Source organism: Idiotropiscis lumnitzeri, chromosome 7 (genome assembly GCF_059441095.1).
Source record: "Idiotropiscis lumnitzeri isolate Australia: NSW breed Sydney's pygmy pipehorse chromosome 7, RoL_Ilum_1.0, whole genome shotgun sequence".
Classification (NCBI taxonomy): domain Eukaryota; kingdom Metazoa; phylum Chordata; class Actinopteri; order Syngnathiformes; family Syngnathidae; genus Idiotropiscis; species Idiotropiscis lumnitzeri.
The window spans coordinates 7,177,864-7,204,328 of record NC_142397.1 but is presented as its reverse complement, the minus strand read 5'-3'; the positions used below and the strand labels follow the sequence as shown (position 1 = coordinate 7,204,328).

The 26,465-nt window shown below is 41.4% G+C and overlaps 1 protein-coding gene across 2 annotated transcripts; it reads right to left on the bottom strand.

Annotated features, from left to right (window-relative positions):
* Positions 1–322: 322 nt before the first annotated feature.
* Positions 323–25,394, bottom strand: prkd2 (protein kinase D2). Of its 2 annotated transcripts, XM_088301031.1 has the most exons (19): positions 24,843–25,394; positions 8,493–8,631; positions 8,283–8,414; positions 7,993–8,189; positions 7,395–7,578; positions 6,990–7,061; positions 6,817–6,834; positions 6,550–6,709; positions 6,350–6,461; positions 5,487–5,564; positions 5,092–5,404; positions 4,431–4,483; positions 4,249–4,321; positions 4,069–4,175; positions 3,167–3,328; positions 2,917–3,015; positions 2,050–2,317; positions 1,892–1,977; positions 323–1,053 (listed from the first exon to the last, which is right to left on the bottom strand). In XM_088301031.1, the coding sequence occupies exons 1-19, from the start codon at positions 25,161–25,163 to the stop codon at positions 829–831; spliced, it is 2,799 nt and encodes a 932-aa protein (XP_088157157.1). In that variant the 5' UTR covers positions 25,164–25,394; the 3' UTR covers positions 323–828. The 2 variants fall into 2 exon arrangements, with proteins under 2 accessions (XP_088157157.1, XP_088157158.1); XM_088301032.1 differs by lacking the exon at positions 6,817–6,834.
* Between the last annotated feature and the right edge of the window lie 1,071 nt (positions 25,395–26,465).

The following is a 26,465-nucleotide window of genomic DNA, read 5'->3' as shown; positions in this document are numbered from 1 at the left end:
TGGGGCTGTGATTTACGTCATCTTCTTACATGACCAATCCAAATGGATTTGGATGGAGCAAATTGATGGCAAGATATTTTTTTTTTCATTGTCACAATAAGGTGTCTTAGAGACTTGCCCGTATATAAAAATAACAATAAATAAAAGAATTGGGTTTGGTTGGCAAGCCGATTTAGCGTATTAAAAAAATTCTGTAAGGTCCTAATATCAATTGCTTTTGCACTGCAGAAAGACAAAATGGCGGTCGCTCTGCTCGCTAGCTCACTGAAAACGTCAGAGGGTTGTTTAAAGGGGCAATGACTATAATGAGAGGGCAGATCATAAAAGTAGAATATAAATGATCAAAATGACTTTGAATGAATTACGAGTTGTGGACAAGAACACCATGTAAACATTTTTTGATGTTGTGTCCTTAACCACGATTTTCTAAACACTGGTGTGAGCTGAGCAATGTGTGTAGTAATGACAAAATCATGTACATCCAATTAAAATCAAACAAAGTATAAAATGTGTGCAAATGTTTCTTTCATTATTATGCTACATTTTGTTGACGACTGAGTGATGCCGATGAGGACACTGAAGGCACTCTAAAGTGATATTGGTCCCATACTGAACTGGTCCGACTTTTCTTGGATTTATTGTGCTGGGTATTTGCAAAGACTTGCAGAACTTTAAGAATAAAATCAAAAAGCAAGAAAAGATGATTTGAATGAGGCTGCGTGGAAGAAATTCAACTTGACAAATGGAGTGCTGTCAAACAGCTGACAATGGTGACGATTGTGTAAACACTGGCAGGAGAACAACTTCACCCCAACGCCTTGCGGACCTTCAGAGGACGCTGACCCGCTCGGTGAGGCCTTGCATATCGGCGTCATCCCTGCCTTCTTCGTCGTCCGAGGCGGGCGCGGGAGGCGGGGCGACCAGGTGAGCGGGGTATGTTAGAGTGTACTGGTGAGCGAACGATTGCCAGCGGCTGTCGTCGCTCTCGTGGGTGATGTAGCGCTCGCCCAATTTGGTCTCCAGCTCTCGCAGGTCCAGCCATGTCTGATAGTCCTGAAATGGGGGAGAAAACGGGAATGGAGGTTCGTTGGAATTTGATAAAAAGTTGAAAAGGGCTTTTAGTGCGTCATTAAGCAAGCACATTAGCGGCCATCGGAGTAAGGGCGTGTCGATGAGTACTTAAATGACCCGAGACTCTTTTTTCATCACTTAATGTTCATCTAAGTCATTATCACATTTTTAGCTTTTAAAATATGTTTATTCATGGTTGTTTTGGCAATAATAATTGCTCAAGTCAGCTAGGGTAGAATGCGGCTCACCTGAAATCCAAATGAAGAAATGCGGCAATGTTGACTCAATAGAAAAATAAATATGACTAAATGATACATTATTTATCGCGTGAAAGAAATTACGTATAAATACTAGTGCTGTCAACTGATTACATTTTTTAACTAATGAATCGCAAAAAATACATAATTTATTGCGATTAATTAAGTTTTTCAACTACAATTTTTGTGAAGTTTGAAACAGATATTCATTTGAATATATGTATATATCATATATGTTTAATATTAAGTATATTTACATTCAGCTCATTTGCATCTAATTCTAGCCAAAGTATCGCTTTTAATCAACAAAATATATCAATATATATATATAGAGAAAAAAATATTTTTGAATTGTTCGAGTATCAGTGCATCCTTAATTTTGAAAATTTGATTTGGAGTACACTGATTGATTCAACGTAATCAGAGGTTAGATGATTAGATTTCATTCTAATTTGGAGAGACCAAATAGAAGATGGAAGCAAGGATCTTCAAAGATGGACGCTGTAAACGAGTAGTTTTAAAGGAGCCTCAATAGAAGCCTTGGGTGCTTTTATGAGTGTTACCTGTAAGTAAGCATGGCTGAGACTCTTGTCAACGCTGTAGCGCTTCCTCATCTTAACTTGCAGCAGGTTGTTGATCAAATCAATGGCTGGAAACCAAAGGGATCATCAGCAGTCAATCAAGCTCACACAACAACAACTCCAAAAACTCCCTCTTCTACCATCGCAGGAGATCTGTTTCCAGGGGTTGGAAGGGTACATGAAGGCAGCGTTGTGTATCTGGTCATTGATATCTTCATCTTCGTTAAAAGGGAACGTCCCGCTGAGGCTGACGTACATGATGACGCCGACGGACCACATGTCCAGCGAGCGGTTGTAGCCTTGGTTCAGCAGGACCTCCGGGGCGAGGTAGGCTGGCGTGCCGACCACCGAGCGACGGAACGACTTCTCCCCTATGATTCGGGCAAAGCCGAAATCACATAGTTTTACCTGAGAGGAGAAATAGGTTGGGACCATCTTAGTAAGTGCTGTGTATAAAGTACAGTTTAACGGAGACTTGATATCTATTCAGAAATCCAAATAAAAAGGATTTGGACTTTGTTGAGTTATTAGGTGGCAGAAAAGATTTTTTTTTTTCATTAGCAGCATACCAAAATCACTTTTAACTGATGGCCAATAAACTTGTCTGTCAATTCATGTCTATTTTTAACAGCATTTTTTTTTCTTTCTTATGATATGTGGGTCCCTTGTTTATTGTGTTGCCAGAGTGATTTCATTATTGAGTCAAGGCACATATTTTACAGAAAAATCTGCCAGCACACAAGCTCAACAAAAAAGTCTCAAAAAGTACTGTATTTATGCTGAAATAATGATGACTCAGTCGCCAACATGGGCCAGTTGAATTGAAAGCTATGATTCTGAAATATATAAAGGCAGAAGGTTAAGTATACCGCCATCTAGTGGAAGAGCATTTAATTGCCATTATGCTATTATGTCACTTGTCTAGACAAAGTATGGACAAAGAAACATAATTTGCTGTGAAGAAGAGAAAAACTCTATCATGAATATTTTTGTGCTTCTTTTCCTACCTGGGGAAAAGGATCAGCAGAGGCAAGCAGCACATTCTCGGGTTTGAGATCGCAGTGTACGATGTTCTTAAAGTGCAGGTGTCGCAAAGCCGCAAGGATCTACGCAAACACACACACACAGGATGTAGATTGGGCTAAAGAGGCCACAAAGAAGCACACTTTCAAATTTCATCGTGTCTGGAGCTGTGAGAGCAAAACCACAAGCGTATATAATGACATCAAATCCCCGTGTGCCGGCACGCATGCACACCTGAGTGATGAGAAATTTGGTGAGCCTCTCAGGCAGTCGGCCTTTCTCGCTGGAGAGGATCATCTCGAGCATGTCGCCATGGAGCTTCTCCATGACAACAAACACCTTCTCCGGAGTCTCGAACATGCACTCTAGATTTACGATGCCCAAGTGGCGTAAACTCTGAAAGGGAGATTCCAATTGTTGTTAGTGATTTAGAAGGCACCAGGCAATGATAGGTCAGAGATTCACATTCCACTGAAAAGGGAGACTTTAAATCTTGGCAAAGAGGACATATAAGTGACAACAATCAAGTGGGATATAATGACTGTTAAACTTCAGGGGATGAAAGTTGGTGGACTGATTATAAACAACTTTTTTAACGGAAAGATGTCAGCCTTTGCCGCCCCCTTCTGGTCATAAATGCGCATCACGTTTAATGTGACTAAAAAGAAAAAGTTGGTTTTTAATCAAAACATGGTCACTTTCGTACATTGAAAACAAAGACCAAAGCATCCGTTTTAATGTTTTTTTTTTTTGTTTTATAATAATAAATAGTAAATAATTTTAATTCTTGGAGCTGATAAACATTTGAATGAAATATGGATTTTGTCATGGTGGGCAAACTATATCATGGCATCGAAAAGTTGGCCCACCGAGCATTTACATGATATATATCATATTTGTTGCTTTTATTTAGCTGTTTGTTTTCTTTACTTGATTGATTGAAATTCTTTTTTTTCAAGGAATTATTCTCATATATTCAAACGTGGCCCTTGAACACAACATTTGCACCCCAACAAAATCTTAAGTAATTTGTCTTTCACTTGTATTGTATTCTCGATGAGCGTGTCAATCAAATTGACACAACATAACAAGACAAATGGTCTCATGTGTTTTGAAGCATAGCAGCTTGCGTTCACCTGCAGAATGGCCACCTCGTTCCTCAGCTGGCTCTCCTGCTTAGTCGGGAAGCGGAGCTTATCAATAACTTTCACAGCCACGTCTCTCCCGGTCTTCCGGTGCTTTCCTGATGAGAGAAATTTGACATCTAGAACTGTGCCCATTTCTCCTTTGTTTAAAGCTCGTGATAAGTGTCATACCTCCATACACAACACCAAATTGCCCAGAACCCAGAACTTCATCTGCAAATATCTGGTACACTGTACCAATGTCCTGCAGGAAACCACATTAAAAGCATTAACAACCAAAGTATGCCATATGACGCTTATACATTTTTTCTCAAGGATAATGAAAGTGTGGGGGGAAAAAAAAAAAAACTTACCACATTCTCTTGGATTTGACTGTTTGACACAGAAATGCTAACCGAGGCTTGTCCTAAAGAGGAAATGTGCGTATTATGTAATGTATATAATAAAAATAAAATAGAATTAAAGAAAAAAAAAAAACTTTGCAAAGGGGGGATTTTTGCGTAGCTCTATAGTAATAGCAGTATAAAAATAAATGAATAAAATGTTATTGTATTGTACTAATAAAGGGTGTCCCAAAAGTCACTTTTCTTGTCTAATTTCACTTCAGGGGTCATTCAGGCAAACGAGAGGCCACCAGCATTTCGCAGTTTGGGCTTTGCAATTTTTGTAATCACAGCATTCCTTTGTTTGTGGCTCGCCAATCAACAATGAAGCAGCATTGCAAAATTGCCACCCGGGAAGATGTTTCTTTTTTTTTATTATTCCTGAATGCAGTTTAGTTGCCAGTTGGAGCAGCTCCAATAATGTCACACTGCTCCAGCGCGGAATGAAATATACACTATCCATAGAAAAACAGGATGTGTTCTTGACAAAGTACCCAGTAGATGGCTTGCTACTACTACTTTTAGGAGACACCCTTTATTACACTTTATGCAGGTAGTGCATATATTTGCCAATGTCAAAAACAACTAAATCGTCCCTTAGCGAAACTATCTCAGTGGAGGTCGAACTCACTATGAGTTGTGTTTCCCTCGGCTGGCGGGGCATCCTGGAAGATGACCGGCATGAGGGCCTGACGGATGGCGCTCTCCCACGCCTTGGCCACCTCGCGCCCAATGCCACTGTTTGGTGCAATTTGGCTAGGGGATGGAGGTGACTGTGGGAGGGCATGCTTGGGGGACAAGGGTGCAAGGGATTTGGAGTCCTCCCCAACAAAGTAGCACATGGTGCCCGTGATGATCTCGAAGCAGTGTGGGTTTGTACCGGAGGGGACCAAGGTGAAGTTGCCGGCAGGTCGCACCTCCAGGATTTCCGATAGAGGGATCTCCTATAAGGAAAATGAGACAAAACAACGGTGGCTTACTAAGAAGTGTGACATTCGACAATGCGAGGGAGCAATCTGGATTTACCTTGTAGTATTTGTTTGAGGTGTTGTTCTGGAAAAGGATGATGCACTTACAGTCCAAACGCCAGTAGTGTCTCTTTCTCTGTTGGGGCAGCGCACGCAGAGGACATGTAAGGGGACGATTCGGAATGTTTGAGAGTTGACGTCCAAGAGGAAGAGAAGAAGAATGGCCAGGTGATAGGAAGGCTAAGAGGTGGAGAAATTAAGGGCGTGAAGAAAGGAGAAAGAAAAAAAAAAAAGGCAAAGATGGCAGAGCAGGTTTTAGTGGAGGTGCAAGATGGGAAAAATACTGTGGGTCAAAAGTGAACCAGAAGGAAAATTTTTTTAAGTAGATCAGTACAGATTGGTACACCCTCATATATAGATATCCCTCGGATATCTGGATTTTGTTTACAAGACGGATGAAAAAGCGTTTCCAATTTCATGTGTTTTATAAAACAATGTAAAAAAATTGGTATAATTCTTCAATATAAAATGATGAAATAATCCAAATGTATAAAATATATATATGTAAAAAAAAATAGCAAACATGGCTTACTTCTGCTTGTGAGACTAATTTGAAGTGGTAGTTTATTTTAAATGTGACCCAACAACTACGAATGTGTATAAATGCTATATGTTTCCCACTCAATTAGCAAAATCTTTTTTTTTTTTTACTACATCTTAATTAGAAGGGAAAAAATGATGAGAAATTCCCCATTTCAAAACGTTTAGAATAAAGAAATGATAATCCTGCTAACAAAATAAAAAAAAAAAAAAAGAATAAACCTTGGCAGAGAAAAAAGGACTAGCAAGACTGAGAAGCTATGGGAAAGACTAAAAAGAGAACCACGTAGCTGTGATGATTTCGTAAAAAAATAAAGTTACCAATGTGTCCTTATTGCTGTAGTGAACCATCCATCCTTCCTTGATAGCTGTGCTGGATCGACGGGTTGTTTGTCTGACAGACTGGACCACTCTCATGAGTGGAATGTAAACACTGAGAAGACGCACAGAAGCCGCCAGGTGTTAATTGGAATATAAAATTAGTCTCAAAGTGTGGCATGTTTTATGTCCTCTTCGAATACCTCTGGTCTGCACTGACTCCACCCTGGTTGCTCTCTGGAGAAAAAGAGCCCGGGATGCTGCAAGCCTCGTCCGAGTCGTCCATGGAGGACTTGTCTGAGGCGTCGTAGTCGCTGGTGTAGTCCATGGGCACCTCAGGGTCAGCAGTGGGACTCAACATATCTAGGAACATTAAAAAAAGTTGAGTGCAACTTTTTTTTTTTTTTTTTATACAGGTTTTGTGTTATACCAATGGCTTTTTATTTGAACATGCATGCATGCAGACTTACCACTGTTACTTCTGTTTTCTGAGAAGATAAAGAGATTAGTTGGAATGAGCTCCAGTCCAGTTTTATTATGTTGGTTATTAATTTGTATGAGCATGCAAATGAGATCATTTTATTAACTCAGGCAGGGTTTAGCATAATAGCACAGCAGAAATTACATCGACGTGTTCACGTACCTCCGATGGTTTCGCCAAGGCAGTCGTTAGGAACTTTGTATGCGCAGCGCTTATGGCAGTTGAACTTGCAATCTGATAAAAAAATTACATTTCAAAAAATGGCTCAAAGAAGAAAATGTTCATGTGAGGCATCAGTGATGTCCACTCGGGGCTGTCATCCTCACGTTCCATACTATATCTGTGACTTTGAGTGTATGTGGCTTTAAAAGGCGGGGCCTGCCCAGGTGAGTGACAGCAAAGAGCTGCGCTGGCTGTTAATTGGCTAACTGTTTGCCAGCTGGCATTGAGTGGCAGGACGGCCGTCATGGCCAGAGCAGCTTGTGCATGAATGTGATCACTATTATTTTCTTGTTTGTTGAACAGGGTTCAACTGAATCATTTGTGTGTGTTATTTTTTTGACTGACCTTTGCATTGCAGGCCCTGCCTGAAGATCCCTCGAAGGAGCCTCTTGCAGTACTGGCACACAGTGGGACGCGTGTACGAGTGGACGGCGAACGTGTGTGGCACTTTGACCTTGCTCATCAGGATCTTGTCCAAATGTACGGGTCGGCCCGTGTAAAAGCGCCGCGCCTCACTCGGCGTCCGGGGCTAGGGTAGAAAAGCGAGAGAAGACAGGGATTGAGTGTTTGTCTTAGTGATCGACCAATATGCCCTTTTCAGGGCCGATACCGATTATTAAAAGTCATGGAGGCCGATAAGCGATATTTGAAGCCGATATTCATTTGTAGAAAGAAGGTCTAAAATGATGTCAAATTTTGAAAAATAAATAAAAATTAAATGCCATTAAGCACATGTTTATTAAGCAACTTTGGTGATTTACATGTTAAAGCTTTTTTAGATCTGGGACTTTTAAAGCAAAGTACTCGATTTTAACAATATTAAAATGTATTCCCGTCTTCACAGATTTTTATTTACTAAATTAGATACCACCCAGCATCTTGGAACACTCCATTTTAAATTCCCAAGAATGTCAGTGTGTGCCCTTTAAAGGTTTAATTGTACCATCTGTGTGTGTGAGCGGACCAGGCCAGAGTCCTCGGTGCAGGTAGATGTGGTCCCAACGCTGCAAACTGACTCGCTGGTGGACAGCCGCAGGGACTGGCTGCTGTTCACTGAGGTGGTGGAAAGACGTCTCTTCCGAGCTCTGCAGTTGTTGGGAATGCTGAATGCGCAGCGCTTGTGGTAGTTCAGTCCACACCCTGCAGGGGGAACCACGAAACAAGGAACCGGGAAGATTAGCTGACGAATGTCAAGATGACGTCCTGTGACATCATCATTTTACGGATTCTCACCATCACACTTGAGCCCTTGTCTGACAAGTCCAAACAACATCTCTCCGCAGTGATCGCAAAAGGCAGGGGCTCGATAGGAATGCACGTTCAGAGCGTGCGGTCGAATCTGGAAATCTTCTGATGTAGCTGCCGCTAAAAGAAAAAAAAATACAATTATCACTAAGGTCTACACAGATGAAATTCTTTTTTTTTTTTTTTAACACTACTTACCAGAAAGCACCACTTCTACCAGATCGCCCTCTTGAATGTCACCTGCTGCTTTAACCAGCTGCAGGATGTTGCTGGTTGATGTGTCGTGCTTAAACAGCAAAATCTTGTCGTAGATACCATAGAAGCCACACTCCGGGAACTGTACCACCCCCCCAAAAAAAAAAAAATCACAAACAAAACAACTGCATTAAGTAAAGCTTTCTTTTACTAATTCATGATTTAAATTGATTACAGAAGGTCAAATATTCAGTATTAAGTACAATAATAAACTACAGAAAATGTCCACATTGATTCATAAAAATTACACTTTGTTATGTCAGAAATTGATGTTGTTGCTTGTTTGGTGTGTAATACGTGCACAGCGCCAACATCCCTTAAAGCAAAAACACAATATTAAATAGGGCTGCACAATATTGGAGAAACAAAATGTGGCCTAGCTTTCGAAATTTGCAATATTGATATGATTGTGATAAACACATGAAACATAAAGAAACGACACTTTTAATTCTTACAATTTTGTGTGTGTGGTCAAATTCAAATTTAATCAGTATGAAAGTCCCAACAATATCACATCCAAAATGATGCATGTAGGGCAACAAGAGGAATGTTGTTTTTTTTCCTGTGTTGAAGTCAAGGTTCACAACAATGTCAAAAGTCAGGCACGTACAGGAAGCATAACCCTTGTCTACGCCTTGGATGGACAATGATACACACACACACACACATACACACACACACACCCACACCCACACACCCCCTCTTTACATACCAACACACACAGCGTCCTTTAAAATCGCACCACCCATCGTTTTCTCACAAAAACTCACAGGCATGCACTGATATCGGCATATAGACACACACACAGTGGCCACTGTTTGCAAACAGGCAAGCGAAAGCACCACATCTGATAAACAGGCCCGTCTTGTACTAGTGCCAAGCTACACAGAGAGGGCACCACACCCCAGTGGTTGCTAGGGCTCTTAACCACACAGCAAACGCATACAATCATACACAGTGGCCTTTTTTTTTTTTTTTTTTTTAAATACAGAGGCTCATTCACCTATCCATAAAATCTGTCACAAAGGAGGCTATAGGAGAAAGCAGATATGTGCGATGGTGTTGAGATTCTTGAATTGTAGCAGAATCGATTACTTTCCGATTACTACGATTATTGTCACATGTTCCAGGGGTCACTAAAACGACTTGCAATATGGGAGGACTGTGCTTTGAAAAGGGCTGGTGGTAAATGAGTTTGTTTTACAGGGTAGAATTTAATGTTTGTTAGATTGCGGCTCTGGGTAAACTTTTGTTTTTTTACCCCTCAGAATAATTCAAATGGATTTATGCACTTGGATATCATTTCTCATTTATTAATTCGAATTCAAAGCAAATCTGTCCCACTTATCGTAGAATTGGAACTCTGTTTTTCTTGGACGATCATCCCAAGTAAGAGAAGTAGCAGCGCGAGCAAATTTAAGAACACTCGGTGGCTTGACAGAAATTAATTTATAGAGCAGAATCAGCACTGTGTGGTTTGTTTATCAGATGTGGTAAAAGTGGCCCGTTCTGTGCTGACGAAAAATTTTGACCCCACCAATCTTAAACATATTGAAACCGATTTACAGCATATGAATAACATGTTTGTCTTCAAGTCAAAAGTTCTGGGTTCAAAATCTTTTTTGAAGTGAAGACTCCAAATACCCGTAGGTGTGAAAGTGAGAGTGTAAAGTTGTGCCTGTAAGTGTCACGTGACAAGTCCAGGGTGTACAGAGGCTCGTGTAGGTTAGCCTCAAGCTCACCCATGACCCTGAACAGGAGAAGCTGTCGAAAATAAATGGATGATTTAATAACAGAGTTCACGATAAACCGCATGTCCATTAGTCGCGGTCATGGCAGCTCTCGTAAAACACTCGACAATATTAAGTCCACATCAAGATCGACAGGAACTCTGTGTTTGTCTGCATCTGCATTATTCCTTCACCACGGCTGGCACAAAACGCGTAACACAGTCCAATAAACCTACTTTTTTTCCCCTCCGCAAGCAGCCACCAAAAGACAGACACAAACACCCCAAATAATGTTAAAACGACACGCATCAGGACCTGGCATCGACACGACGGAGAGCAGCTACTGTAATGTGTAATTACAATCACCCACAGCCGTCCCACTTTCCCCAGAGCTACAGAAAAGCATTCATTTTATAAGCAACGCACTGCCGTTAAGTCCGCGGCTGCTACTATTCATGCGTTCTTCTCGCCTAACCTGCCAGAAAAAGCAAGCAGGCCTTGTCCCTTCCAGGACATCCAAAACATACACAGTGAGCAAACCACAATGGCAGCAGTCACGTCTTGGCGGCCCACAGTTCTTTGGCGTTTGTCTGCCGAGAGTATTATAGAGTCGCCTCTGAGAAAATGACTGCTTTCTTTTCTTTTTTCTGACAGCTACCAGCTCGAGAGAGTGATGGGAAATGTACTTTTGACTGAGTCATCATGGGGGAAAGAGATGTTTGCGTAGCAATTATATGAGAAGCCAATGTTGGTGCGTGCATTGTAAGGTGAGAGCTTTGCAGTCTTGTTGAAAAGAAGGTGTGCAGTCCAGACAGCAAACAGGCTTTATAATCCTTGCATGTACAACTACCATGGTGTCATGTAGAGACTGGGCTGTGTCTCAAGCCTGGATTTGGGTTACCAGGGATCAGGTTTCTTCACTATACCTGCAGTTCTTCGGTGCCGACAAGGCCATTATGCTTGAAATGAATTATGAACAAGGCCTTTTTTTACCGCCACCCTTATCCCATGTTTCCCCTCCATCAACATCTCCTCCCCTTTTCTTTGGATCCTTTTAAGCAATCCCTAATCTACGTTTACACTCATCTATGGAGCTGTGCATATTTATACACCGAAAAGTAATAAGGGGAGGAAACTTAAGGAGGTTTAAAGTAGAAAAAGATGTTAACAAATATGCATACTAGCCGCTTTGATAAGTTTGCCAGGGCACTTCCCGTCTTGTAACCTAATGTCACGTTAAAATCGGATAGTGATGGCTATCGTCACTAATTACTTGACTGACCTACTTTCTTCCAGTCGGACATCGTGTTCTTATGAGGACAGACTGGATTTTGTAGAATCTATCTGTTCAGAACTTGACTTCCTCACAGCTTGTGCAAAAAAAAAAAAAAATTAAATAAATAAATTAAAAAATTAAAAAATAAATCAAGCCAGACTTTTACCACCTTAGTGTCATATGTAGTTAAAAAAAAGTGTACCTGTGTGTATAATTGAAATAAAACTAAAGAAATACTCCAAGTTCATCTTCAGCCTCATCATCATGCCTTGAAATACATCGCTGCCGTCTGGCCAAAACCTTGTACCTCCAAAATAGTCACTGTTCAGGAGAGCCCAAAAATGGATAGTTGATTAAAAAAAAAAAAGCATTTCATCTTGAAGGAGAGCAAGCCATTTTAAACACTTTTGCATATGGACTGACCGATAGTGTGGATTTTTTAAAACAAAATGTGACTTATGAGGTTTTGGCCCGACAACAGCTACATCTTTGCAATTCTTATTCTTATTCTTCGCCTGTCTTTTGGACAATATTGCAGAGTTAATAATTGCAACACAACACAACACATTCGATAGCTACAATCTGCACTCACTCTATATCCCAGGTGGTATTTACACTTTATCGTGACAGCAAATGTCTCTGAAGAACAAGTTGAAAGACAAAAACTGATTAACCACTATTAGAAATTCAAGGCTACTGCTCATGACCTTAGCCGTGCAGACCTGTCTTAGAGTATGCAAGTCCCAGAATCCAACGTAAACTTTTGAGCAATGCACTTAAACCCCGAAACTGCTCGGATTTATTGTTGGACAATCAATTCCATATTTAAAAGAAGTAAAAAGAGGAGCATGCGGAAATACAATATTGGGGAGGGAGAACTGTTGCTGAGTACAGCTGCCAGTAACGTCATCAAGGGCAAACAATTTAGTCCAGTCATCCATTATTAAAAACACACAAAAGCAGACACCAAAACAAAACAAGTAATATATCTTTGTGTGCACAATGCACTCACAAAACGGCTTCTCTCGTCCGATGACATCTCGGAAGCAACATATCAGCGTCATGTCATGGGGTGCGGCTATTGAGAGTGAAAGGTGCGTTGCGAATTGTATATTCTGTCACATGCCGGATTGAGTGTGACCTTTGACCTCAAACGCTTGGTCATATGATACGGGTCACAGGCACGGTGTGGAAGTGAGTCATTGGATTTCCCCTGAAAGGGTAAAAGATAATCCGGAAGCCGGTGAATGTGTAAAGACCTCATTCCTGCATTGTGTTCCGCTTGAAGTGATGGTGACATTATAGAAACAATCGATTAGGCGGTTGTTATGATACGTGGTGAGCAAGAAGAACAGCAAATGAATACAATGACTGGTAACTCCTGCTGAGGAAGCCGCGCGCTTCTGCTTTTCATCCTCCCCATCACTTCCCCCTCCAGCGGCTCAGCGCGAGCCGCCGACAAGCTGCACAAACGCGTCGGCATGACGTGATAACGTTCACACGATAACTTCACTGCCAGATGTACAACCGCACATTACAGAAAAGTAAACTGTAGTTTACAACAGTGGTCCCCAGCCGCGAACAGATGAAAGAAAAAAAAAAACTTGCATTACTTCCGGTTTAGGTAATATTTGAGGCTAAAAAAAAATATTTTAAAACGTGACAGGCTTTTCCCGTTACATCCTCCTATGATGGACTCGTGATTAGAGGTGCAACGCGTCATCTGACCCGTGATCCGTATGGATCAAGCACCACGGTTTGCACGATCTGCAGAATGGTTTGTGAAAATAAAACTGAACATTTTGGCAACTTAGTTGACTACAAAAAAAATTGTGAGTTGTTCAACTCGCACTTTCTAACAAAGTTTTAGACCTAATAGTCTAACAAATACCGTCGACTTTCAACGTGCGACATTGAGGGAAGTGTCTGGCTTGTGGTTCATATTCGACTCTTTGATGCCTGCAAAATGTTCATTTTGCAGTAGATGACAGCTGGATAACGGAGATGTTGCAGGGGCGGCAACGGGTAAGACACAGTGTATCCCAGAGATGCTGCAATGCTGCACAATCTGTTGGCAGAAGCTCAACAAGACAAATTGTTTGGCCTTACATGGCGTTCCAACGTGTTGCGTTTCTGCAGCAGAGGTGACGACGACAACAGAAACCTGGTCCAAGTCATTTTATAGGCAAAAGGAAACACACTGCGTCCCTTCAAGTGATCCGATCAAATGGGCTTACAGTTACAGTGTGTGTGTGTGTGCGTGCGTGTGTGTGTGTTCTAATGGAGTCAGTCACTGTTCGGCTAAACATTCCCGTGTTAGCATGTCAGGCACAGGACTGCATAAAAAAAAAAGAGCCCCACCTCTATGGAAGTCATCAGAGGCGTAATGAGACGTTTCCGTAGCAACAAGCACGTGAAGACGTCAAACATAACATCTGCCCTCATTAGATCGTCACAGCAACCTGGTGCGACGCAGGAATGTTTTTTTTCCCCCTCTTTCCATCAATGGAACAAACCCAGCTTGCTATTTTTAGGCTAAATGAGGTCACGCGATGACGATGATATGGAGCCGACGACGTAAATGCTCGTCATTCCTCTCATGGTGCTCTCCACGCTTCCCTTGATTGGAGTATTTCCAGTGGACTAAAGAACACAAAGTGAATGCATGATTTGCGGTCTTTCCAAAATATAAAATCACAGACGCGACTGACATATTTATTGCATAAAGACTCATGATGACATCGGCGCCCTGTTGTGCTTGGTAGGCCTAAGAGGGAATGTGGGTAAACAAACAAATGAAAAGTGTGTGCGTGTGTGCAAGTAGGGCTGGGCATCCAGTCAAATTTCCCCAAACGATTCGATTTGATACCCAAGGCCTGATTCAATTTGATTTACTTTGATTGATTTTTGATTCAATCAAGGATTTCACGCAGCACCAATTTGACTTTATGGAAGGCATTCTAATAAGAACCAATGTTGCGATTCGTACAAACTGCTTGCTGTAACTTGGTGCACTAGTCAAAATATTCATATTTGCATTGAGATTTGAAGCCAATGCAGTTACATTAATCATGTTTTATTAAACATGACTTGATCAAAACGATAAGTACATCTGCCTCATGCTTGATCTCGCGTGAGGCGTGAAGTCAAGTAAATTTATGGGGGAAAAGTCATTAATCGAGCTGTGAAAAGGACAATTGATTCAAATCGCTATCAATTTTTTAAACCCAGCCCTATGTGCAAGGGCCATTGAATGAATCCACTTCCCCCAGTGACCCTGTCCGACTTTGTCAAAGCGTTTGATTATCCATCTTTTCACAGAAAAACACACTGCTGTCCTCAAAGTATTGAATCCAGTGGGAATTTACGCAAACAGACTTGATGTGATGACTCGGCTAACAGTGGATGGTGGGATTAAAAGTTGTTTTGCGCGACTTGGGAGCAATGAAGTTGCACGTTCCTCTATTAGGAATCCCAGCATAGGGGCTACATTGCTAAAATCATTTACCTAACGTCATTTTGGAAAGATCAAGCACTGGATTGAACGCAAAAAAATGCCCATGTGCTCGCAGTGTTCGGCGTTACGTTCCCATCTGAAGTTCACTCAAGAGCATGGCGCTCATTAGAATTGGTATGCATGCACTCGCTGTCTTTTTCCACTCAAAGATGCCAGAGGGACCAAAACAACAAATGGCCTGAGATGTCCTGTGAGTTACAGAAACATGAGTTTGTTCTTCGGGAGCGCGCTGAGCCAAGCAGCGATAACATCTCTAGCTTTGGAAACGTCAGTGTGATGCTCACAATGTTCCACCTTGATGACTATTAAGATATTTTTGCCATTTGTCTCAGTCTCAAATTCAAATTTGATGCGGATTATTATGTGGAGCTTTCTGGGACTTTTGGTGGGAACATGATATTGAACGCAGTCAGAAAATTCTGCAAATGAGATGAAATCTTTACAAGCAAATGTTGTGCATGTCGTGATACAAGCTTTGCGAATGCTATTTTTTAAGGCTGATTTTTTAAGGAAACAGTACAACAGAATGGATGTCTATACTGACATTCATGCAAAATATGGCGACAGGTAGACAGGCAGAACTCCTCTGTAAAGAGTACCGTATTAAACTCAAATTTCTTCCCGCTTGAACAAGTCATTTTTATGTGAAACTGAAACTGCTGACATTCCCACCTGTTTTTTTTTTCCTCCATACCAAAGACAACTAAACCTGAGAGGGGTGATGGGAGGATGTGAATCCAACATACACAGGCAAGGAAAGGTTGCAGAGCAGGATGGAGGTGGACTTAAAAAAAAAAAAAAAAAAAGTACAATCACTGATCAATTTTGACCAAAAAAATCATTAAAATCTAAAAAAGAAAAAAAAAAGAAAATCCCATTTAAAAAGTCACCCTAGAATAAAAATGCCTCAAAAGTTCCATAAAGACATGCATGAGGCTCATTTACTTTGTGACGAATTATGCGGTTGTGTGCCTAGAGATGCCAAGCATTGTTCCTTCATTTAATTAAGTAAATCTTTGGTGACAATTAATTACATTTTTCTAATTAGTTATGGGCTTGTCTACCTTCAACTATGTGGAAAAAAAATGTTTTTCTGCAATCTCATTTCAAATATGTCCAGGCGGAAAAGAAGGTAAAAGAAGATACAGATGGATTGATGACAAGTCACGAATAGTTCAAATCCATTTTATGTATGCTTGAAAAGTTTGTCTCGATGAGTAAAACGTGAAAATCTATAACCATTCAACATTTGTCGTTCGTCCGACGTTATGAGCAGCTCAAGTGCTTTTTGTCCATTCTCTAAAGATGGGTAGATGTTTTAATGGGGCTTATATAATTTAATAGTGTCATTTGCAGTGACTATTAGTGTTTCATGGGGCAAGCGGTACATTTGATCATCGTGCGTGACTGCGAATGAATGACAGAGTGACAATGCATCCATTGTTGTTAAACAGGCAGCCTCTGAACGCGGCATCCGTCCCAGGATGGAAACACTCCGCATGTATTAAAGCACCAAAGATAACCAGATGATAATTCAAAGACAAAGATGTATGGAAATGCTTTTGATTGCGGCGTTTGTCGCCGTTCCTTGGAATTGCAAAGATATTCCCCAAAGTTATCATCAACAGAAGGCACACATAAACAAGTGACAGATGTTTGCACATTCTCTGGTACACAAAGACGCCACGCTGCAAACTGGGGGCCACAATAGACGCACATAGTTCAAGTGTGAGTCATCCGATCGCCTTTCATCCACGCTCCATTTCCTCTATGCAAAAGGTGTTTTTTTTTTTTTGGGCTCTGGCGTGGCTTTGAATCCTAATTGGAAGAAAACAAGAGTGGCAAACCATAGATGAACCCGTCATATGACTAACAACTGTTTACATGAGTCACCGTTGCCTCCAAATCCTAAAAGAGTGTGTTCTACTTGCTAAGTAACACAAGGTCTTACTCCGCAACAAAGAATTCTCATTTCATATGTATTTTCAGTTTTAAGAAACACCCAAGTTTTGTCTCATGATAAAGTTGCAAAATAAGATGCAACTATGGTATTGATAATGGGGTGACACTTGTATAGTGCTTTTCTACCTTTGGTACACTTCACACTAGTGATAGACCGATTCTTTGCCGGGCCGATTATCGGGGGTCAATATTCGACATTTTGCCGATTATCGGCATCGGCCTTTTAAATAACTTTCAAGGCCGATAAATTAAAAGATACTTTATTTTGGCTGGCTGCAGCAGACCTGTTTCTCTCTCTGCTGTGCTTGTGGCCCTGCCGGCAGAAGCAGATTGGCTCGCCCACAGCACCATCTGATCGTTTCGTTGTACAGTGGGTAGCAGCCAATCAGAAGTAAGATACCCGTTTGCTTTTTCACCTTGAGTCACACACACTACGACAGACTTTGTCGAAATTTGAATAAATGTCAGTCTACTACAACTCACAACTAAAAGAAAACTATTTGCTGTCGTAAACTTTAGAGATGTTCTATAGGATCTGCTCCCAAACACACTTCTGAAGTAAACCCGGCTGGAATTAAGGTTTTTTGTGAATGGCCTTGCCAAAGTCCTAACTAAAACCCCATCGAGAACATGCGGACAGACTGCATGATTGACAAAATTATGGCATGTTTTCAATCACCTTTGGGTCATTTTGTTGTCGTTTTTGCTCATTGTTGAGTACAATATTCGTCAATGAAAAAATATTCTGTGAAATGTTCCATATTGTATGGCATGTCAAAGAAAAGCTCAAGGAGGAAGTAAAAGGTAGAATTTGGTTCAATTATTGCTGTCATCAGTCAGTGCAGCAAAAGTCTAATTAAAAGGGTGGAGAAAGTTTTGATTATCAAGTACCTGCTCCTGTAGGAGGAAGCAAAAGGGTGAACATAATGAAATATACAATGCTGGGTGTGTGTGAGTTTAAATGTGTACGAGACAGGAGGAAGAAGTTTTGGGTGAGGCACAAAACTGGTTAGCACCAAACTCAAAATATGGTAATCTGGCAACACCCTCCCACACTCACAGCACTCTTCAATCGGCATACATCTACAATCCAATACAAGAGTTCTATCAGCCTCAAAGTAACAGTTCAGGATACAAACAAGGAACATCTCCATGGATCATATCATGTGACCTTCTCAACGTCTGCTGCGCATCCTCGCTTGTGGTCTCCAGGCAGCGGTGTGTGCTTTGAATAATCAAATGTGCTAGCGCGGACTAAACGACTTCTGCAGCACACCACAAATAGCAAGGGAACAACGGGCAATGGTCAGTGGGGCAAAGTGTTTCGCTAACATGCAAATCTAGTGGGATGACTGCACATGCACACGCACACGGTATGTGAAATAGATACCGCAATCTATCCATTCACGGTTATGACATGGGACTGAAACCTGTCCCAACTGACAAAGGCCAAAATGTTGATAAGTCTGATTCTTTGCCATTCAATGGCAGGGACATTGTAAAGACCACAGTGAGTGTGGACTGATCCCACATCAGGTTAATAAACATCAGCTATGTGAACCACTATAAACCCCATCGAAGAAATAAAGACTCCCGGTACTGTTACTCAAAGTTGCCGATACCACAATACCGAGAACACCAACACTTACTTGCATTGGGAACGTACGTGGAGAAGAAGAAAGAAGAATGAGATGAAGAAGAAGGAGACAAAGAAGACCATAACAAGGTAAGCAGATTTGGATAGTAAATTAGCCAGCTAGTGATGTTTAAATTACCTCTGCTGTTTGCATCTCTGCCACGGCGGCATCATGCACGGATGTTTTTTTTTTTTTTTTTTTGGGTTACTGGGCGGCAAAAGGCTTGCAACAGGAATTTGGGGTCTTATCAGGCCCCGTAAAACATCGCATACATGTTTGCAAATAGCTTTCCTTACTGCAAAGCATTTGCCTTGTTGCAAGGTAATTTTGAGGATGTTCAAAATATACTCGCAAATCCTTCATAAGGCGTTCATTTTGATTCGACAAAAGACAAACATCCGGTGGGGTTTTGAGGATGTCATGGACATTCATGCCAAGGTCCAGGCCGAGACAGTCAGTTTCAGAAGATGTTGCATACCCCGCTGTTGCTGCTGAACTTGCAGCTGAGATGATGTAAAAAAAAAAAAAAATTTAAAAGAGGTGCCTTGGCGGCTTGTTTGAAGCTTGTTTGACTACACGTTTGGACAACTTCAAGGACAGTAAAAGTAAAGAAAGGTCAAGCATAGGTTGAAAAGTAAATATGAAGACGAGGGCAACCCTGCACCAACATGTAAGTAATCAATTTTTGGGTGAAAAATTCACTAATTGTCGCAAGGCATCGCAAATGACAGACGCGACCGCCTGCTTTTTGTCCCTCCACACGCAAGCGTTCACTGCTCAGTGAGATACGACCTTTGCGCTCATGTTTTGGAAATGTATGAGGAAACCGGGGAAGGCCGTCTTGAGCCAAAATTCAAGACATACTCACCACTAGGTCGCCGTGCGGTTCCTTTATTTTCAATTGGATTCTAAATCCAACTGGTGACGCTACTTTTCTATTCAGTGTTTTTAGGAGTAGAATACGCTTCGCGCTGACACAAATCCATTGGACTCTATTTGTGTTAAAGGAGATGCATTGACTAACAAAAGCATCGGAGGACACCGGCGAAGCATCAATATAGAAATCCCACGACAAACTCAATGGATTTAATTATCATGGGTATCAGACTGAATGCATAACTCGAACCTAGTTTGTCACGCTGTTCCATGACCTCACCGTGTTTTTGTGTGGATTACACATGCAAGAAGAGTGAGATAAACAGGAGGTGGTGTGTGTGAGATCCCATTCCTAAGGCCAAACAGCTTCTCTTGGGAGGGGGATAAAACGACACAAGCCTTCCAGAACGGAGGTGGAAACAATGGCCAGGGCAGGGGCTCTTAGTCACAGCTGTGAGCGTGTGTGTGTACTCCAACCACCAGCTCCAATTAAATTTGTCTGACCACCAATCAGCATGCATAAAAACAGAAGAATGGACCTTTAGGTAAATAAAGCTATATAAGAACTGAAATCAAACTGGTTTGTTTCCTTAAACTAGCCAATTGCAGCGTGTTTATAAAGTGTAATGGAAACGCTGAGTAGACTAAAGTTCTTCTCATGAAGGAGTGCTCTGATGTGGATGTGTGACAGTGATTCTTTTTGGAGTTTGACAATGAGGATATTCAAGAGTCAGAATTAAAAAAAAGGGGAAAAGATCCTGTTATATGTTTTTATAATAATTAGGGATGTAACGGTTCACTCAAGCCCTGATTTGATTTTCAGTTGCCGATTTCGATTCGGTTTAAAAAAAAAAAAAATTAATAACTAATTTTATAGCTAAAATATGTTTTTATTGTAAAATTTGCATTTTTATCCTTGTTACAAAGAGTAACTATTTATAACTTTACAAAAAAATTGAAAATGAACTACAGTTTAACAACACTTTTATCTGATCAGTGTTTTTTTTAGTGCCAGAAATAAACATGAAAAATGAGTGGAATGTATGAAATAAAGCAGTGAATAAGGATTATAAAAAAAAAAAAAAAAGTTTAATTTCCTGAATACATGAGAAAAAGATGAAGACAAAATTTCAACTGTTCAAGGCCCAGCACATTCAATGAGTTTTTTGTCAACATTGGCCTGAGGGAGGCATCTACGATTTCTGCTTACCAAATGCATCCAATACTGTGCATTCAGTGTTTCTTAGTGCAACAAATGAAAATTAAATTATAAAAATAGTGCAAGGGTATAAAATAAAAATGCACAGGTTGAAATGACCTTGACATGACAAAGTAATTCAGGATACAGCAATGCCCAGAATTATTAAAATTATTTGCTGCACACCAGAATGGCTGCATAAATTAAGCATAAATTCGTCAAATAGTTCTAGCATTTGTCTACATTTAAGATGCACAAAGTTTGACATTACCACCTTATTCATCAAACAATGAAACAGTTTAGTATTTTGCTCAAACTAAAACTACCCCGAAAGGGGCTTTCGGGTCAAAAGGAGACCCCTCGACCACCTGAGCCCATCATCTGAGTTGTGTTCATGATGACCCCTGGAAAAAGTTCGGGAGAGAAGAGCAGGAAAAGAGGATGCACAGCCTGAGAGAAAGGAGAGCAGGCTGGAGGATGAGGGAGTAGTGGACAAGGAGAGGAAGTATGTGATCTAAAGAGGAGGAAGAGTAGGGGCGGAGGAAGTATCCAACCTACCCATCCTTAATGGTAAAGTCAAAGAGGAGGCGCCGCTATTGGCGCTCGTTTGAAGTAAAACTGGACGGAGCGATGTTTTGTATATTATGTCACTCTGCGCATGTTCAAAATAATTTGTTCCGATTGAAAGATGAAAATGCAAGGCCTAACCGCACCAATCTTAGTGTCCATGAAAACTGCATCCAATCACAATTTTAATCCGAACTCAGATCAGATTAAAGACATTTTTTTTTTCTAGGTAAACGTCGTGATTGACAGGAAAGTGAGCATTCACAGTTGGGGTCATGTTTGGAAAGTGACGGCTCGTTGTGCCATGAGACTTCGGGAAGTCAATGGAAAGACGTGCCAATGGAATACTGTACAAGGAGGGAGCCTGTGAATAAACAGAGCTGGTGACTCACCCTTTCTGGGACGGGAGAGATGACTCTGGGCGATGGTGGGGGAGCAGGGGTGCACACTGCACCACACAAACCCTCTAAAAACACACTAATGTAGGCATTCATGCATGGACATAGACATTGGGGCACTCCAGCTCATGTGGTACCCCTACCGGGACAAGCTGCTTATTGTCCTCGTCCCTCACTTAAATCCTCCTCTACCAGCAGAACCGGAGTTTCGTATTTAGGGGATTTTAGCATTTCTTGCCGAGTGTGGGTGTGTGGCTCATGTGGCAAGACTTGAGAATAAACAGCCTGAGGGTCCTTTTTTTTTCTTTCCTAATCGTTCTCACCCCAAAATAATCGCCATGCACCACACTCAGCAGCACGGTAATTTACTTTTACTGAACGATGCCAAACTGGTGTGAAAGCAGAAGCAAAACTAAGTTTGCACTACAGTATTGATAACATCTGTTTGTTATTATAGTTCCTCCATAGTATTAGGCAAATAATACATACCAGGAGTAGATTTCCATCTAAGATTTATCTGAAAGGGGAAAGAGAAAACTGGAGGGAGAACGTCAAACAAAAGAATGGTGATAATATTTAATTTTTATAGTGCAAGAGAGTTAGAAATAATTATAATTGTGGTTAGCACATCTGCGTCATAATTCTAAGGTTGAGGGTTCCAATCTGGGGCTTTCCTCATATTCTCCCATTGCTTGTGTCGAGTTTAGCACTTTGTATCCCTCAGTGCTGTGTGTGAACAGCACAGAACATCCTGCGAGGGGACTGAGGCCGCAACCCCGACACTCAGTGCACATTCCTACAAACGCACTGATTAGTCTGAAAATATTGAGGGCGCACTACTGCATTTGCAATATAGTAATCCCTCGTTTATTACAATTAATAGGGACCAGAACCCCCCGCAAAAGGTGAAAAACCGTGAAGTAGTTAACTTTTTTTTTTGGTTATTATTGTTATTCATTTTTATATTAGAGGGTGGGGCTTTACGCCTCTATTACGCCGTTGCGACCCCTCCGACAATCAGCTCGCGGGATAAATTCAATTGTGCTATCTTCGGTGTTTATGTTACCTTGCGCACGTTAATCGTGCCGTTTTGCCACGAGTCAGTTTTACTTACACACTATCGTCTTTTTCAAATGTGAAATGATCCCGAACTGTGGATATTTTCTGTCTTTTCCACTTTTTATTTCTGGCTGGTGCCTTTGCATCAATTTATTTCTACATGGAGGGGCGCGTGATTCTACAGAAACATCAGTCCATGTGGTATAATGATCACGGCAAAGCTCAGAAGTAGAAATTTTTATTTATTTAATTTTTTTTTTAAATTGAACATGAAATAACTTCGCATTTGTTGTTTTGTTTTTTTTTTGCAAACAAGGGTTATGAAAATTATACAGCCTAATTTCTGGTTTGCACATGCGCAGAGCAGTAAGCAAAGCAGCAGTCAGCCTAATGCTGATAGAAAAATCTCGTCAATGCAACGCTATTGGATCATTTTCCCCACAAAATTCTCATGAGAACACAACGAAATTGAATAGGGAGCCAACAAAGACACGACAGGAGATTATCCTCCTTGCAGATTTGCAATTGTGAAGAAATGTACACAAAGCTGATCAGCGCAGGCTTTGGAAATGTTTCAATATAATCGCTTAGCAGCCTAATTGGCCGCTGCAAAGTTCATGCTCCAAACACCTCAGTTTAAGACAATTTCAGCCTTCTATTTTCCTTTTCTCTGCATGCCCCTGAAGAGTAAACATAAACTATCACTGGTGCATATGAAGACCATGCTCAGTACTTCCTGTAGCAAAGAGGATGCAAGCAACCTCATGCGTCTGCAGATCGTTTGTCACTTTTTAATAAAACTGCCTGTTTTCACCTCGCCTGTATAAATCTGGCAATAATGTTACATTGCTGATGATAAAACTAAGACATTTTCTTCTTTACGCTTGATGTACCGATGGGGTTCGATAGGACTGGTTAATGATTTAAACGTCTTTAGCTGCCACACTCAGCAGCCAATTTATGACCTCATCATTTGCATAATGGGTTGCAAGACCAAGGTTGTACCAAAAATACACTTAAAGAAAATGATTCGTTTTGATAGTTTTTAGTTTTTTTTAATTGTGGTTGTTATTTGAAATGCGGCACAATTGCACTGCCTCGTACTGTCACCTGTTAGTCATGTGTTGTACCTTGCATGCAGCTCAAACAGGTAATGAGAGGTGCAACCATCAATCAATGGTTAGCATGATGGCCTTACAGTGCAGATGTCGTGGGATCGATTCCGGCTTATGTGTGACCTGCGATTGGCCGGCCACCAGTTCTGGGTGTACCCCACCTACTGCCCGAAGACAGCTGGGATAGTCCGTGAGGAGAAGCAGCTTAGAAAATGGATGGATGGATGATTTTTTTTTTAATACAATTCATCAATTAATTGTAAAAAATTGTTGCAGCCCTGCAGGTAAATCATAGTGGGTCATGCATTTGGTATCTTCGGTAAATCCTCCCTGTATAACCTTTGAGACACCAGTCTTGGAACTTTTGTGCCACACCCGGTAAAAGAAATATTTAAAGTAGAAGTTGGGAACAATAGAACACATTGAAATTCAACAGTAACATGGCTAGACATTTGCAGCATCAATGAGTTGCAAATCTTGTTCTTTTGGCATACAACAAAAGCGTCCTCGCCCTTGTGTGCTGGACGGAGCACAACAAAGCCTAACTGAGCTTGGTTTAAACGTAATTGCTTAATAAGAGCAAAATTGTCATATTTTCCCCGAGCCGGTTCTGGTGCCAATTTCCTTGCGCAAATATGATGAAACACTCTGGCAACAATCACACACAAATACAAAGACAAAACTGCACACAAGTGTGCATTACATGGACCGAAACCTTTTTTGTTACAATTTGATCAAATAAATGTGTTTTCAAAATTCTATACTTACAGGTCAGTCCACGTGTGTGGGTGTTATTGGCTTATCTAAAGTCTTGAAACGTATTTCTCTCTTTGACAATGCAATCTAAATGGTTTAACGAAACCTGATGTTTTTTGGGGGGTTGGGGCATAGGGTCTCCTGAACAGTGATGATTTTGCAGGTACAAAAATCGATTAAGTGCATGCGCGTGTGTGTTTACCTTGGTATCAACAATGGAGCAGGCAATTTGTTTCACATAGGCCAGGTCTGCACTCTGTGGCATCAGCACCGATTCCCGCGTCAAGCCAATCTGGATGCTGAAGGACAACCCCGGAGGAGTCGGGGACACCGATGACATCGCGGCACCCCCCGAGGCCCCAAGCCCGTGGGTCAAGTCCATCACGTTGAAGCCACCCTGGGGGGACACGGAGGCCACGGGGAGTGGGGTCATCGCGGCCGAACCGTGCAACGAGGAGGCCCCCGGAGGGAAGAAGACCTGGCCAAGGGGTCCCGGAGGCATGCAGGGGCTGGCGTTGGCCATCCTCGCAACCTTTGAAGCTCTCAACACTCTCTGGAAAAGACACGCTCAATCACTGGCTCACCCACGCAACAACACGGAGCATAGTCGCGGTTTCCCCCGTGGAATAAACTCAGGATGGGATCCCACTTTGCAGGAAGTGTTGTCTGCCCTTTCTTCACTGTGTCTCCTTTCCTTTACAAGAACGTGAGAAACACACACCCTCAGTCAGGGAGGGAAACTAGCCTCCTCCTTTTACTCTCCTTCCTTCTTTGCTGGCAATGTTTTTTCCTGCTTGTCCTGTGCTGATTAGCAGGTCCACACAATTGAATGTGAAGGCAAACCGAGAGAAACAGAAAGTAGGAGAACAGGTCCAAAAGTTTCTTCGAAGTTACAAAATGGCCTCCCCTCGCACAGGAAACGACATGATTAAAAACGTGCGACAGACGGTGCTCATTTTACGAGTCAGTTTCAGCCACACTATTTTTTTTAAGAGAAAAGAGAGAGCTGAGTGAGTGACGGCTCCTCCCTCACCTCCAAAGAGGAAGTGAAATGATTGACACGCTCTCCAGCCAATAGTCTTTCATTAAGGGCGGGGCTATATTGCGTTCTTGCCCCGCCTCCTTTTCCCTTTTCGTTCCTTGCTTCCAAAGATCCACTTTCAACAGCCTTGCGTGGGGGAAACTCCACGCTGGAAAAACACACCCACCTATGCCACCCCCCTCCTTCTCCTGACGTCCCTCCGCGGAAATACATTTCCTGTCTTGTCCCCCCCGTCCCACCCATGACACACGTCTAACAACACTTTCTCAAGACACACCTATGCCCAACACAACAAAACAGTACCGCACCTACTGGACTACACGCTTGTTTCTGTGGTTGGTACAAGGAGGGGCCAAAATATTAGGTATACCTGACATTCAATACAATAGCTAAACACGAGAACAAACTACTTACACGAAGCTTTGATTGGCATTCATCAACTAAAAACATGTAAAAAAAAATGCAAGCTGTTCCAAAAACTTGCCATGGAGCTAATTCGTTAAAACATAATTAAATACTTAAAATATCACTCACAGCAAAAAAAAATATTTCCTATGTTTGTAATATATATCTCATAAAATGGGATTTGCTACATGCTTGGTGACTTTTGTGCCTCTAATGAAGAAAATAAAAACAAAATACAAAGGCATGCACTATTTCTTCTGTCATACACACAATACCAAACAAATAAATCAACCAAATAGAAACTGAGATTAAATAAGGAAATATGTGAAAGGTAATTTGTTGATGGATTCCAATGGCTACATGCTTAGGGACTTTTTG

Excerpts from the sequence above, each read along its gene's own strand:
- prkd2 (XM_088301031.1), bottom strand. The coding sequence starts at position 25,163 with ATGGCCAACGCCAGCCCCTGCATGCCTCCGGGACCCCTTGGCCAGGTC. Across the intron at positions 7,579-7,992 it reads TCCGCTCACACACACAGATG|CCCCGGACGCCGAGTGAGGC; the intron begins GTACAATTAAAC and ends TTTCTACCCTAG. Across the intron at positions 5,565-6,349 it reads ACAGCAATAAGGACACATTG|AGAAAGAGACACTACTGGCG; the intron begins GTAACTTTATTT and ends CTGCCCCAACAG.